The 15,939-nt window shown below is 52.9% G+C and overlaps 2 protein-coding genes across 2 annotated transcripts in view; both read right to left on the reverse strand.

Annotated features, from left to right (window-relative positions):
- Window positions 1-3,423: 3,423 nt before the first annotated feature.
- On the reverse strand, window positions 3,424-4,791 carry INSM1 (INSM transcriptional repressor 1). Its single transcript, XM_035565493.1, has one exon. The coding sequence runs from the start codon at window positions 4,789-4,791 to the stop codon at window positions 3,424-3,426; it is 1,368 nt and encodes a 455-aa protein (XP_035421386.1).
- A 1,099-nt stretch (window positions 4,792-5,890) lies between these two features.
- CFAP61 (cilia and flagella associated protein 61) overlaps window positions 5,891-15,939 on the reverse strand; it is a 106,952-nt gene continuing 96,903 nt past the window's right edge. Inside the window, exons 25-26 of the mRNA XM_050709837.1 lie at window positions 8,099-8,189; window positions 5,891-6,529 (exon numbers count right to left, since the gene is read on the reverse strand). Coding sequence (XP_050565794.1) covers window positions 5,891-6,529; window positions 8,099-8,189 — 730 coding nt within the window. The remainder of the gene's footprint in view (window positions 6,530-8,098; window positions 8,190-15,939) is intronic.

A 15,939-nucleotide genomic window follows, 5' to 3' on the forward strand; every position in this document is an offset into this window, starting at 1 on the left:
AATGGTTTGGGTTGGAAAGGACCTTAAAGATCGTCTAATTACAGAGAATTTCAGCTGTTCCCCTGTTAGCTGCACCGCCTCTCGTGCTGACAACACTGCAGGGAAAACTCTTTCCAGCTCATCGCCAGCTGTATGCCCGCGCTCCAGTGATGGTGTTTGAGCTGCATTTTTTAGGACCCTGAAGGTTCCTGTAATTAATCTCCCTGATTCCTTTCAGTTTGCAAACACTCCATTTCAGACCATGTGTTCAGCTCTTTGTGTGCTCAAAGAGCACAGATCCAGATCCAGAGCTTTGCAAAACAGGCAAACATATATGGCCATTTGCACAGAGAGACGACAACCTCTGTATCTGCCTCAAAAAATTGGAAATCAAGTTTTGGGTAGGCTCAGCATTTTCTGAGGTGCCCAAACCTGTTATTGCTGGATGAATTCAGAGCCATCAGCAAATTGATTTGTTAGCTGACAGCAGAAGGCTTTGTTTGCACAGCGCTGGCCACTCCTCGCTGCCGGATGGCGAGAAGATGGCACCAGGAAGGCAACACCTGCATTCCCAGAAGCTGCTGCATGTGGCAGCTGCAGCTTGGGTTTCAGCCATGCCGCTCGGGTCTCTCAAGGGGTGAAACCCCAGTGCACAGCCTCTGCCAAGGCTTCTATAGCCCCGCGACTCCAAAAGCGCGGCCCCGGTTTCACGGGGGATTTGTGAAAGGACCCCACTCTACAAAGCACTCAAGCTTCCTCTCTCCTTCCTCCTCCCCAAAGCCTGAGCCTCCCCTGCCCATGATTCCCTCAGCAGTGCAGGTTCCCAGCAGCAGACGCAGTGAAAGTGTGGGTACTGATGCTTACCCTGACATCGCCCTGCTAACCTGGGAAATTCTTCTGGCTCCAACAGATTTGACCTGGCTCCTGCTTGGGCAGGAAAGAATTTTCCTGAATATTAGGAAATCGACACTGACATGGAGCAAGTTTTGAGCACAAAGATTTCCGTTGGGATGCCGCTGAAGAGACGTGCATCCTCTGGGCCTCTTTGATGGATGCGCTGGGCTTCGGTCTGGGAACAGTGCCTGGCAGCCCAGGAGGGCTTCAACGCGCATTCAAAAACTTCCCCAGGGAGCTCCTGCTTTGGATGCCTGGCGAAGCAGCACCACCAGTGCATGGGAAGCTGTGCCCCAGCAGGCTGTGACGGACCCGTCCCTGGGGCTTTCCAGGCCCCGTGGAGCAGGGAAAAGCAAAGCAAAACTTGTCGTCAAACATGTTTTGCTGCCTGTATCTCTGAGGCTATCAAGGCCACACATTTTCAGTGTATCAATTTTCTGCTAAAACCACAGCTTTGCCTAGACCTGAAGCCAGTCCTGGTGCAACAAGGTTGGTTTCCTAGGAGTGGAGACAGCAGGTGCCTGGTGGCTTCAGTGCTTTTTGGCCCGACTGAACAAGGCAAAAAAAAAATAAAAGAGAACCCCAAAACAAACAAAAAAATCTCAGCAACTACTTTTTTCTTCCTATAAAAGCTATATCAAAAAAATAAAATAAATACTTGGAGCATTCCTGGGGAGCTGGGGATCTCCAGACGGCCACCTGCCTTTCCCAAGGCAGAGCAGCCCCATTTCAGGCAATAGCCTCCAGGTGAGCGAGCCCAGCAGGAACAGGTTGGTGAGTGAATGCCTCAAAGGCGGCACCATGCCCAAGGTGGCTGTGTGCCCTCCTGTCCCCAGCCCAGAGCAATCAAATGCCTGAGCCGTGCCCTCAGCCCACGCTGGGCCCTGAGCACACCAGCAAGTGATGAGGGGTTTGGGCCCAGCATTCTCACACAGAGCTGCGTGCCATAATGCCTTAAGGGTGGCTCCGAGGCTTCTCCTCCTGCTGCCGGAGGGAGAGATGTCATGGCGGCACCACAAAGCCTGCCAGAGGGCTTTCACTGGCCCAGTGTGCATCCTCCCCAGTCATGCTAGTATTTTAATGTTTTTCGCTAAAAAACTGAAGAACCTACTTTCTGAGCAAAGAGGGCGCGCCACCACACGTCAGGGCTGACTGCCCCAGCCCCTGGGGTGAGTGGGGTGCCTCGCTTGCTGCTCCCTCTGCCATAGCCGTCGCCCCTAGGTCTTTCACGCCGCTGAGCTGTGCCCCTCCCAGCTGGAGGGGTCCCCGCAGCTACTGGGGGTGCCGCAGAGCCCCCCGCGGGGCAGCGGGCTCGGCCCCAGTGGGTCCTGCACACGCGTGGCCGCCTCCCGCCGGGCGCAGCCGTCCTAGGGAGCCCCGGAGCCTGCCTTTCCGAGCGCACGGGAAAGCCTCCCGGGCGCCTTCCTACGCATCAGAACCTCTTGAATAGCTCACCCTTTCCCCCAAACGTGACACACGCACGCACGCACACACATCCCCTCCCTCCGCTGCCCCTGCACCACTTTTCCATGGCTCTTGCGCCCGCCGTAGAACGGAGCGCAGCGCAGCGATGGCCAGAGCCTGACCCGGGCTGGGGGCGAACACCCAGGGCTCCCATCCCTGCCAGCCCCCCCGGGACCCGGCCCGCCTCACCCCGCTCTCCTCCCCCCCCCCGGAACTGCCTTTTAATTAATCTCATCAGAAGGCGCAGAGCAGCGCGATACCTACTAGGGTGCCCTCCCGACAGGGCAGGCAGGGTCCGGCCCCAATCCCCCTGGCTAGGCCAAGCAGGAAGCAGTGGGGGCACGTCTGAATTTGAAAATATTTTATTTGAATAGTAAATAATTATACAGTTGAAACAGTTCTATCGAAGCACTCTATAAATAGCTAACAGTTAAGAAAATAATGTGTGTAGAAAAAGAGATTGCATCTAAAAGTAAGAGCTGTTGGTTGCACAGGATAAAATGGTTCAGACCGTGTGTTATTCTAGGTATAAAAGTTAAAACCTTTTAGCAGATCCCTTTAGAAAAAAAATCTTCTGAAATGCACAGTGAAATGGCAGGAGGGGGAGACAAAAAAAGCGCATTAGAACATCTGCGATCAAATAATATCAATTTTCATAATTAATATAAATAAATAACAAATAAATAACATAATTACGCAAACCAACATATACAAATAGTCAACTCATGAGCTACCTTAGTAAGGGCAAAACAAACAAAAACGGAAAGTTGGCATGTCACAGTTAAGGCAGTTTCTACAGCATTTTCTGGAGACCATCAACAGCAGAGTCAAGGCATTTGTGGCTACACTAAAGGAAATTCTCATTTCTCCTCAAGCGCTTTGATCTGTTCACATTTATAAAAACCGAAAATAAACGAAAAAAAGAAAAAAAAGGAAAAAGAGAGAGAGAGAGAGAAAGAGAACCCGAAAAGGTAACTGTAAAGCCAGATTCCAGCAGTTCACAAGCCATATTAAAGCTAACGGTGCGGCGAGTCCGGTGCGCAGCCCGCGGGAGGCGCTCGGCGGGCCGGGAAGGCACGGGCGGCTCTAGCAGGCGGGGCGCAGCGGCACCTGGAGCAGGATGACCTGCCTGTTCTCCGACGGGTGGCACTTGTTGATGTGCCGGGTGAGGCCGGGCGAACTGTAGAAGGTGGCCGGGCAGTACTTGCAGGGGAAGACCTGGGCGGCGTGCAGGAGGCGCAGGTGTCGCTCCTGGCTGCTCTTGCTGGGGAAGGTCTCCCCGCACACGGGGCACAGGCGGCACTCGGCGGGCGGCGGCGCGGGCGGCACCTCGGCGGCGGGCTCGAGGGCCGGACCGGGGACCGGGGCCGCTCCCGCTCCCGGGGCCGGTGCCGGGTGGCCCAGCAGGTGCTTGCGCAGGTAGGCCTGCCGGCGGAACCGCTTGGCGCAGCGCGGGCACTCGAAGAGCCCCTCCTCGGAGCCCGCCTCCGAGCCGCCACCGGGGCTTGGCGTGTCCCGCTCGCTGCCGCTGCCGCCCGCCTCCTTCGGCGGCTCCTCCGCCGGTGCCCGGCCCGGCTCGGGGCCGCCCTTGGCGGCGGCGGGCGGGCGCGGCTTGTGCCAGCGGCGGTGGGAGGCGAGGTTTGCGGGGCAGGAGAAGACCTTGTCGCACTCGGGGCAGCGGTACTCCACGCGGACGATGCGCGAGCAGCGGTGCTGCGCGAGCGCGAAGGGGTCCCCGTACTCCTCCTTGCAGAGCTGGCAGATGAACTCGCCCAGCGGCCGGGCGCAGCCACCACGCGCCTTGGCCGGCGCCTCCACCGGGCCCTCCTTGATGCGCAGCCCCAGCACGGGCGACGTGGTCACCTCGTCCTCGAAGGTCAGCTTGCGGATCGCCTTCGCCTTCTTGCCCGACGGCGCCTTCTGCCTGCCGGGCTCCGCCGCTCCCGGCGGCCGCTTGCCGGGCTGGGGGCGGCCGGAGGCGGCGGCAGCGGGGGGGGCCCCGGCCGGGGCGGGCGGCGCGGGGCCGGGGGCGGCGGGGGCTGCGCCGGGGCCGTTGTTAGCGGCGGGCGGCTCGGCGTGGCCGGCGGCGGCGGCCCAGAGCTTGAGCTCGGCGGGGGCGAAGAGCAGCGGGTCCATGGTGCTGGGCACGGCCGGCGCGGGGAAGGACTCCGCCGAGACGGGCGAGCCCAGGCTGAAGCTGCGCTCCAGGTACTTGTCCCTGCTGACGGGCCGCGTCGGGCTGTACAGCGCCTGCACGGCGGCATCGGGCGTCCCGAAGGGCACCGGCGGCGGCGATTCCCGCGGAGCCGGAGCGGGCAGCGGCGGCGCAGCGGGGCAGGTGGGCGGCGGGGCGCCACCGCCGGCGGGGAGTGGGGCGGCCTCGCGGCAGGCGCGCACCCGGTACGAGACGGGCGTGGGCCGCCGGCTGCGCTTCACCAGGAAGCCGCGGGGCATCTTCGCGCCGCCGCGGGAGGCCGCCTCCGCGCCCGGCGGCAGCGGCGCTCGCTCCCCTCTCGGCCGCCGCGCCGCCGCCGCTGCCTTTAAGCGGGCCGGGGCCATTGTTCGGCCCGGCAGCGGCGGGCACGGCCAATCAGCGGCGCCGCGGCGGGCGGCGGCGGCGGGCGGAGCGGCTGCACCTGAGCCCGAGCCCCCGGCCGCCCCCCCGCGGCGCGGCACACGCCCGACCCGCCCCCGGCACGCGTGGGCCTTTGTGTGCCGCCCGCGGCGGGGCCGGGCCCGCTCCCCCCGCCAGGGGCCGCCGGGGCCGTGTCTCCCCCCCCCCGGGGTGCGGAGCCGGGGGTTCCGGGTGCGCTGCGGCGCGGGGGCGCCCGGGGGCCCGGCGGGACCGGGGCGCCGCTCGGCGGTCACGCGTTGGACGGGGACCCTGCAACCGGGCGGGGGGTGTCATGGGGGGCCGGGTCCTGCCCCTGCTCTGCGAGGGGACGAAACCCGGGGCGGCCGCTACCTGTTACGCGCCGCTCCCCGGGCCGCGCGGACACGCGGCCGCACGGGGCGGCGGCAGGTGGTGGGGCGAGCACCGGGCCGCGGCCCCGCTGCCCCTCAGCCCTTTGTCCGCGCCACACAGCCCACGGCCGGGCCGTGCCCAGTGCCCCGCAGGTGGCGGCCGGGGGGGGGGGAAGCAGCCGGCCCGGCCCGGGGTGCTGGGGGGCGGGGGCACGCGGTCGGCACGCGCGGCGCCCCCGGCCCGGCCGCCTTTGTGCGCGGCATTAGCATAAAGCTGTGCCCGGCCGCCCGCGGGCCGCACAAAGGGCCGATGGGGAGGGGCCGCTCCCGGCACCGGCACCGGGGGGGCCGCCGGCGGGACGGGCAGGGTAGGGTCGGGCCGGGCCAACACGGGTCGAGCTCGGCCCACGGGCTGCGCTGCCCGCCCGTCTGCCGTGCCGTACCGCCCCAGCCCGCAGCCCCCCCCCCCCGCGGGGCGGCCCGGCCCGCTGCCATTAGCATACAGCTGCCGGCCCGCCGGGCACGCGCCGCGCCCCCCGCCGGGGGCTGCCACGGAGACACCGCCCCCGCTTCCCCCCACTCCTCCCGCTCAAAGCCCGGCCCGGCCCGCTCGTCCCCCGGCGCCCCGCTCACCTGCGGCCCGGGCGTACATGGGGAGGTGTGGGTGGTGGCGGTGCAGGTAGCGCAGGACGGGCTCTGGAGGCAGCGGCTGCTCGTCCGTGGGGTGCTCCGGGAGCGGCTCGGCCGCGGGTGGCGGCCCGGGCACCTGCGAGTCGGCAGCGCTCAGCCGCGGCGCGGAGCGGAGCCGCTCCGCCGTGTGCCCCTCGCGTGGCGCCCCGCGAGGGCCCTCAGGCTCCGTGCTGGCGGCCCTGGCGGGGACCCAGCCGAAGGGAAAGGGCCGGGCGCTGGGCACGGGCACCACGCCCGAGCCGTGCGCACGCCGTTTGCAGCGCTGAGTGAAGGTTTGTGTACGGGGCTTGAAAACACTTCCCGTGCCAGCCGTAGCTGGCCCCTCTAGGCATGTGTTGCTTCGGTGTTCCTTAAATATTTCCTTAAACATTGCCCCTAAACACGTGAGACTCATCACCAGTATCTGTGGAAACCGTAACTGGAAACGGCTGACCTGTGTGTGTTTACCCTCGGTTCTTACCCTGCTCTCTGGAAGACATGCTTTTTCCTCGCTTTTACATTTCATTACTAGCTTTTTTGCATGCCGAAGTGAGCTGAGCTATGAGCAACAGGAAGCACAGACGGCAGGTCTCCTGCCCCACACAGCAATACCAAGCCAGTCCCAAGGCACGTGTGAGATATTCCCTAAGTACCTACCATGCCTCTGGCAGCATGCCAGGGAGGAGCACCCCAGGAAAGTGTACAAAAGTGGCAGTCAATAAGTATTGTTAAAATCACCGTGAAGAAAATCCAAGCGAATATACAAAAGGCAAAGCCAAATTTGCATCCAGATGCAGTTACTGTCATCTGTGTTTCTGGCTCATAGAGGTGCTTTTGGTGCATTCAGTGAGACTATTTTTGTGTGTCAGGTCTGCTGCCACTAGAAAAGGGTAAGGCAAGCAAGTCTTTAATTGTGACATTTGTAGGACACCAATTCCCCTTTCTCTAAAGTTGTTCACATGTGAAATGTGGTTGAGTGATGGCAGGAGAAACACTTCTCATCAGGCCTCCTATTCTGCACAGAATTTCATTTTGTGTTTTTTTATAGATATCTTTCAAGAGAATCTAAAATAAAACTGCACCGAGGCATTGTCGGTATCATGACAAAAGGAGGAAAATTGCATCTCGCCCTTTGGGAGGAGGCAGGGGCCGAGCAATTGTGTATTACAGCTGTGACACAAGACAGCACACCAGTTTGGGCCCTGTGAGCGGGTGGGCTGCCGTCCACGCAGCATCCCTTCCTTTTGTCAGCCTCTGTCCGTTCATAGTTGATTCTGTTTGCTTTCTGCAGTTAAAAACTTTGTCAGCGAATGCTTAAAAACACTGCACTCGCACAGAATCTTGCTGCATAAAACAAAAGCAAACACAGTGTGAGGAAAGGGAGGGCCAAGTCCCTAACAGCAGGTTGGAAGGATCAGGATTTGGGCTGCCATTAGGTCTGAGAGCAACCAGAAATACGCTGGGGTAGGGCGGTCCTTGGGTGGTTGGAAATCTGCTGCAGACAGCGGTGGTTTCGCAGTGTGCAGTGGGCTTGGGTTTTGAGCAGGCAAAGTTACAGACTACTGAGGCTTTATGCCTCGTGTCTACAGTATGAAGGCTAAAGCTGTAAACAGCACTAGCAAACATTTTAATCCTTATTCAGGAAATCCACCTATCACTGAGAAAAAAAAATTTTTGACTCTTTTATTTACAAAGGCCATTCCCTATGTGTAGATGTTGAAAAATCTACTTTTCATAGCCTCAGCTGAGACAGGTTTACGACGGCATTTAGTGTGTTCCTATTAGGATTTTTTTTTTAAGTGATAACTGGATAAAAGAAGCCTCCAGATTCTCCTGGATATTTCTACTAAACTGCATGTGTAATGCAAAAATGCTGTGCAGGAAAACAAAGCAATTTAGTGAAAGGTTCTACTGACAAATCTAAAAATATGCCAAAACAATGAAACCAAACAATATGCTGTACTTGGTGAAACCCCCCGGCTAGGTATAGGATCTGTTCAGGTTTCCCAAAGGAAATAGCTAAACAGAAATGCAACGCTTTAGGAGAAGGATGGGGAAAGAAACCAAAGTGAACAACACTAACAAATTGCCCAAATAATAAAATGCACTTGTTGGTCATTTTTCTTACCTGTTCCGACAGCAGGATTTGGCGCAGTTCCTTCTTGAGATCAATAAACCGATCGTGATAGATGGCCATGGACCAAGGTTCCCTGAAGTAGCTGGTTAAAAAAGAAGAAATTTAGTTATCTTGTGAACCTCTCATTAACCACTAATAAAGTATTTACCTGCTTTTTTGCCTTTATAAATTACAGTTCTGGACCCATCATGATCGTTTGTTCATGAAATGCCTCCCGTAACAGCATGGTCAATCAGTTCTTTTAATGGATGTTCCTGATGTACAGCCAGCTTCAGTAATTACATTTAAAGTGGCTTAATTCAGAGCTGTGGCAAGACCCAGTGAAGAATCCTGATTTTATCAGAATTTAAAAGCCCGAAGACCTGTAAAGAACGGTGTCTCCATTATCTGTCCTCATTTGAGAAAAGCAGATTGCAGGATTAACTGAACTGCTGCATAAACAAATTAAATTTGTGTAGACAATGACACAAATGTTGTTCATCATTAAGGTTTCTGGATTAATAAAGGCCAGAAAAACAGGCCACCACAGTGTTGCAATATGTTCTTTGCAGTAGTGTGCTGAAGCTAAATTGAGGCTATTCTGGGAGGAAGCTCTTGTAACTTTTTCTTCCACTGACAGCATTCATGACAGCATTCTTCTGTGAAAAAGGAGTAAAAGGATGGCGAGGACATGACTTGACATAGAACTTCAATGCTGCAAAAATAATGGGAGGCAGCTTAATTACAGAGCTGTGAATTATTTCCGTTACCTCTATAATGAAAATAATTTTTACAGTTTCACAAAATGCTGTGCATGTGTAAGTCTTGCTAATGCTAACCGGAGGCTCACCCAAAAAACGACTGAACAGATGTCAGCGGGGTCACGCGGGAAGCTTTACGAGGGGTGTGCTCACATGGCCACAACCAGTGTTGCTCTCTTTGGAAAGTCAGTGGCATCGCTGGCACTGCTGTCAGGAGTGCACCTGCGCTACTGCTTGATGCAGTTGCATGGTCAATAAGTGAACATCTGCATAAAGCAACTTAAAAGGTGACATGCAAGCTTAATAATTCTGACTTATCTGTCTCTACAGAAAACTAATGTGCTGTTTCCTTTACGCAGAAGAAAGTTTTTTGTAATGTCGATTTGCCATATTTTCTGCCTCTCACTCCTTGACCGAAACTTCAGCTCTCATTAATGCCCTGCACAATTGACAACACTTTGTGTACCTGGCAGAACTTAGCTTGTTTTTTTACACACTCATCCCATGATAAGCTCTTTTCTCCCTTTTCACTGTGTCCCCTTCATCTGCATTTCACTTTGTATTGTCAGCTGTCTGGGCTGGGGCTGCCTCTCCATGTGATCTGCGGTGTCTGGCACAGTGGGGCTCTCCGGTAGATGTTTTCCCAGTATGAATATTTATTGACACTATTACAAATACTATGTTCTTGCTACAGTAAATCCTGCCCAGCCTCAGAGTCTCTGGCACCATGTGACCAAGACTGATGCTACTTGTTCATTTGGATATGAAATGCGCTAAAGAGCTCAGCTTCAAGTATCTTCATTTAAGTAATTATGTACCTGTAAGGTGCAGAGAGAACAGGATATTCCCCAAATATTGAAGCAAATTCAATTTCAGAAGAAAAGCCCCACCCAACCCAAACCTTTAACTTAATGTCAAAATTAGATAGCGAAGCAGGGAGAAGGGCGGTGTGTGAGTGTGCGTGTGTTATATAAGAATACATTAAGATAATTAAAGGCTCTCCAGTTTTACTGATATGCCCTTCTAAAACCCATGTTCCACCGGCCAAACATTTTATGTTTACAAGTTGGTATTTGGGTTCTAATTCTAACCCTAATGGTGATTTCATCTCTTGATTGAGGCACATCAAACTGCCTTACATTTGTTACATCATTCGCCCACCTCACCAAGATGTCACACTAAATAATGTTTATAAAATATTTCAGGGATGCTATATGTTGCTGCTACCATCACCAGTTCAGCCAGTAAGTGCATTTTTTTGCCAGTTCATGTCAATGTTCCCAGATTTGGAGCTTAAAAAATGAAATTTGCCACCAATTTACAATATTTGATGTGAATAAAATGCCCTTTTTGGAAAATGCTTTGTTTGCATTTTCTAGATAGACAGCCAAGAGGAGGTACCAGTAAACAACGTTTCCCTGATTTCCGTTACTTCCCTTCACCTGAAGAAACGTAAGCATCAAAGGCAGTTTATAGATGTACTTGACAGAAACACTTCAGTTGCTGTGCTGGCTCTGCATTTTTATCTGTTTTTTTTGTTTTGTTTTGTGTTTTCCATTTGAATCACCTTTCTAAAGAGACACATGGTGTTTTTGAGAAAGCAGATCTACATATAGCTGTTAAAGCAAATTTTAATAATGAAAAAGAAAAAATGAAGCCAAACCAACAAGTCAACTTTCTGAGGCTCATTCTGAATTTTATTACCACTTTAGCAGCAGTCCCTCAGGGCAAGCTGTAGAAGGCTTGAAAGTATAATGCTCTTCAGTATACAAGATGAAGCTGGCATGCTACCAACGGAGGCTCAAAGGCTCCTCAACTATCATGAGAACGGCATCTGCCACGTATGTTTGCACCATTTAGTCTTTCATAACCTGCCAGAGCGATCAGGCTAAATATGTACAAGATGACAATGTTTGCCAGAAGCATAACGGGTTTTCAAACTTGGTCACTTCCTAACGGGGATCCCCTGCTGGCAGACTTTTATATCTACAGAAGCTATCACAGGAAGGCATTTTTAACGAGATGGGATGAAATGGTCTCCTTTTGAAGACAGTAAGCGACATCCTTTTTGTTGCTAGGGAGCTGTTCTCGCCTTTCATTGACAAACAATATTTAAAGTCTGTTCTGCCTCATTTGTGATGTATAGCCTATATTAGATGAAAGGGAAGAAGGAGGAAAATATTTAGTGGCATCCTGTACAAAAGACAGGGAATATTTCGCTTTTGAAAAGATACAGCACAACAAAAAATGGGTAAAGTTGGCTACTGCTAGCAAGCAAAAATGGAGTATGCATGGAAATGGTTTTCAGTCCGAGAGCTTTAATCTGCAGTTCATTTGCACCTACACAGCACTTTCAGAGAACAACTCTGTTGTCTCAAGGGAAGTTAATTCTGAAGTGGCCGCACTTGTGCGATGTGACCTCTCAAAGGCAGCGAGGACCCGGTGCCGACCTCTGGCAACGGTCCAGTCGGGTAAGCCAGGTGCAGCAGGCATGAGGTGTGCCGCTGACTGCACGATGTGAAAGCCAGGAAATCTTAACGATTGAAGCAGAAGCCTTCAGAATAAGATTCAACTCTTACAACCAAAACAAAAAAGCAACACAAAGAAAAAATGTAAATAATTACAGTTTTACAAATAATTTTTAAGTCCCATGGTAAGAAAGTAATGGCAGAAGGGTGAAGACCAGCTCTGCAGACTGAGCTTATCTACTCTGATAGACTTAATCACAGAATCACAGAATCAGAATTGTAGGGGTTGGACGGGACCTCAGGAGATCATCGGGTCCAACCCCCCTGCCAAAGCAGGTTCCCTACAGCAGGTTGCCCAGGTAGGTGTCCAGACAGGCCTTGAATATCTCCAGAGAAGGAGACTCCACAACCTCCCTGGGCAGCCTGTTCCAGTGCTCTGTCACCCTTACCGTGAAGAAGTTCTTTTGCATGTTGGTGCAGAACTTCCTGTGCTCCATTTTGTCGCCATTGCCCCTTGTCCTGTCCCCACAAACCACTGAAAAGAGGTCGGACAAATCCCTCTGTCTCCCATACTTAAGATATTTGTAAACATTAATAAGATCCCCTCTCAGTCTTCTTTTCTCAAGGCTGAGAGACCCAGGTCTCTCAGTCTTTCCTCATAGGGAAAATGCTAATAATCATCCTTACCATTTGCAGGCTTGGCATAACTGTAATACTCATACAGACCAGTTTTATCACACCACGGCAGTATTTTCCAAACTTCTGCAAGTTGGGCTTCCCTTCATGAAAATGAAACAAAGTGAGGCCCAAGTAGCTTCCACGCATACCATCAAAGATGTGCTTATGAAGATTGTTGTTTATTTTGTCATTTTCATATTTGGCGCTTTTCTTGGAAAATCTCATCTGAAATTCTCTCAAAAAAAAATCACCAGCGGAAAGAGAAACTAAGAGCAGTGATGTGAATGTATCAAAAGTAGCAAAAAGAAATCAGAAACCAATTTTTTTTTAAAGTTTGATTTTCTGATTCCTCTTAATTTGAAAGTCAATCTCATTAATTACAACCTAAAACCCAATGGTTTACTTTTTAATACAAGGACTGTAATAGGTTTTTAATTATGTCCATTCCTTTTCTTGCTGCTTCCACGAGGCAGATGACAGCAGAGAGAACTGGTGCCACCATGGTCAGGCCTGGGGCACATCTTATGGATCAGGAGCGTGGAGCCAACGGCTCATTAAACTACGGAGGAACAGTTGCTGCCTGCAGGTGAGTTTATCAGGTTACCAGAAGGTGTGAGCGTGCTGAGACAGCCAGGCTGTAGTGCAGAACCCAGCTAAGAGAATTGAAGCCAGGGACCTCGCCGGCTGGATGCTCGCGGCTGCCCCACCTGTGCTCCTGGTGACTTCTCTGCTGCGAGGCTGGGACGAGGGAGGATTCCAACAGCCCAGAGGGCAGCTGTGCACCGGTTCCTTGTGACAACGCCTTTGGAGAATCCTGCCGTAGACCACTGGCATGTTTGAACCACAGTTTTGGGTGATGTTGTCTGATGCTGTTTGTTGGTCTTCTTTTGCTATGTAAATCTTTTATGGCAACAGTAATGAAACCAAACTGAACTCCTTGCCTCCTGCTATCCCCACTCTTTCACAGAGAGTCTATGAAGTGGTTTGCATCCCTTTGTAACTTCTGGTAAATGTCTCTAGATAGGTAGAATCCATATGGATCTCTTGAAATCACATTCGTGTCATAACGAAGCAGCCCATAGATCACTAATGACCTGCCTTATGTCCTGCTCAGGTCAGAGGCACTCTGCTCAATGTTGCATCTTCCATCATCCAGCGCTGTAAGCACATGCAGTTGGTTGTCAGAGCGGCGCGCATTTTTTAGGACACAAAATAAAACAGTCACTGGTAAGCTCATCTCCTGTGAATCTGTGATTAAAGTTTCTGTTTGTCTCCACAGCTTCCCACACTTAGTGGTGAAGTCAAAAATCAGTTGTCCATTTTTCTTGGGTTAATTTTTTTTTTAAATGTAATCCTTGAAATGCAAAAGTTTCCAGGCTCTATCAGCTATCTCTGAATGATACTGTATCACTGTATCACAGAATCACAGAATCATTTAGGTTGGAAGAGACCTCCAAGGTCACCTCGTCCAACCTATGACCTAACACTAACAAGTCCTCCACTAAATCATATCACTAAGCTCTACATCTAAACATCTTCTGAATACCTCCAGGGATGGTGACTCAACCACTTCCCTGGGCAGCCCATTCCAATGCCTAACAACCCTTTCGGTAAAGAAGTTCTGCCTAATATCCAACCTAAACCTCCCCTGGCACAACTTTAGCCCATTCCCCCTCTTCCTATCACCGGGCATGTGGGAGAATAGACCAATCCCCACCTCGCTACAGCCTCCTTTAAGGTACCTGTAGAGAGCAATAAGGTCGCCCCTGAGCCTCTTCTTCTCCAGGCTAAACAACCCCAGCTCCCTCAGCCACTCCTTGTAAGACTTGTTCTCCAGACTCCTCACCAGGTTCGTTGCCCTTCTCTGGACATGGTCGAGCACCTCAATGTCCTTCCTGTAGTGAGGGGCCCAAAGCTGAACACAGTACTCGAGGTGCAGCCTCACCAGAGCTGAGTACAGGGCGACAATCAATTCCCTAGTCTGCTGGCCACACTGTTTCTGATACGAGCCAGGATGCTGTTGGCCTTCCTGGCCACCTGAGCACACTGCTGGCTCATATTCAGCCGACTATGAACCAGTACTCCCAGGTCCTTCTCTGCCAGGCAGCTTTCCAACCACTCATCTCCCAGCCTGTAGCGCTGCTTGAGGTTGTTGCGCCCCAGGTGCAGGACCCGGCACTTGGCCCTGTTGAACTGCATACATTGGCCTCAGCCCATCAATCCAGCCTATCCAGATCCTCCTGCAGAGCCTTCCTACCCTCGAGCAGACCGACACATGCACCTAACTTGGTGTCATCTGCAAACTTACTGAGGGTACACTCGATCCCCTCATCCAGATCATCAATAAAGGTAGTGAAGAGAACTGGCCCTAATACTGAGCCCTGGGGGACTCCACTAGTGACCAGCCTCCAACTGGATTTGACTCCATTCACCACAACTCTTTGGGCCCAGCTACCCAGCCAGTTTTTAACCCAATGAAGTGTATGCCAGTCCAAGCCATGAGCAGCCAGTTTCTTCAGGAGAATGCTGTGGGAAATGGTGTCAAAAGCCTTACTGAAGTCGAGGTAGACCACATCCACAGCCTTTCCCTCATCCACTAAGTGCGTCACTTTGTCACAGAAGGGGATCAGATTCATCAAGCAGGACCTGCCTTTCATAAACCCATGCTGACTGGGCCTGATCGTCTGGTTGCCCTGCAAGTGCCAAGTGAAAACACTCAAGATAATCTGCTCCATGAGCCTCCCCGGCACCGAAGTCAGACTGACAGGCCTATAGTTTGCCGGGTCCACCCTCCGGCCCTTCTTGTAGATGGGCGTCATGTTTGCTAGCTGCCAGTCGACTGGGACCTCCCCTGATAGCCAGGACTGCCGATAAACGATGGAAAGCGGCTTGGCCAGCTCTTCCACCAGTTCTCTCAGTACTCTCAGGTGGATCCCATCCGGCCCCATCGACTTGCGTAGTGCTTTAGCAGGTCGCCAACCATTTCCTTGTGGATTATGAGGGCCACGTTCTGCTCCCCATCCCCTTCCACCAGCTCAGGGGGCTGGGTACCCAGAGAACAACTGGTCTTGACATTAAAGACTGAGGCAAAGAAGGCATTAAGCACCTCAGCCTTCTCCTCATCTCTTGTCACTAAGTTCCCCCCCCATCCAGTAAAGGATGGAGATTCTCCTTAGTCCTCCTTTTGGTGTTGATGTATTTATAAAAACATTTTTTGTTAACTTTAACAGCAGTAGCCAGACTGAGCTCCAGATGAGCTTTGGCCTTTCTAATTTTGTCCCTGCAAAGCCTCACAACATCCTTATAGTCCTCCTGAGTGGCCTGCCCTCTTTTCCAAAGGTCATAAACCCTCTTTTTCTTCCTAAGCTCTAGCCACAACTCTCTGTTCAGCCAGGCCGGTCTTCTGCGCCGGCTCGTCTTCGGGCACATGGGGACGGTCTGCTCCCGAGCCTTTATGATTTCCTCCTTGAAGAGTGCCCAGCCTTCCTGGACTCCTCTGCCCTTCAGGACTGCCTCCCAAGGGACTCTGCCAACCAGTGTCCTGAACAGCTCAAAGGCTGCTCTCCGGAAGTCCAAGGTAGCAGTTTTACTGATCCCCCTCCTGACTTTGCCAAGAGTAGAGAACTCTACCATTTTATGGTCACTGCCCAAGACAGCTCCCGACCACCACATCTCCCACCAGTCCTTCTCTGTGAACACCAGGTCTAGTGGGGCACCTCCCCTGGTAGGCTCACTGACCAGCTGTGTCAGGAAGCTGTCTTCCATGCTCTCCAGGAACCTCTTACACTGCTTCCCTCTGAGCTGTATTGTATTTCCAGGATATGTCTGGGAAGTTGAAGTCCCCCACGAGAACAAGTGCTGGTGATTGCGCGACTTCTGCCAGGTGCTTGTAAAATGCCTCATCTGTCTCCTCATCCTGGTTTGGCAGTCTATAACAGAACCCCAC

This window comes from Cygnus atratus, chromosome 3, assembly GCF_013377495.2.
Source record: "Cygnus atratus isolate AKBS03 ecotype Queensland, Australia chromosome 3, CAtr_DNAZoo_HiC_assembly, whole genome shotgun sequence".
NCBI classification, from domain to species: Eukaryota; Metazoa; Chordata; class Aves; order Anseriformes; family Anatidae; genus Cygnus; species Cygnus atratus.

Bases quoted from the DNA above. Each gene is read 5' to 3' on its own strand.
- INSM1 (XM_035565493.1), bottom strand. From the start codon at position 4,791: ATGCCCCGCGGCTTCCTGGTGAAGCGCAGCCGGCGGCCCACGCCCGTC.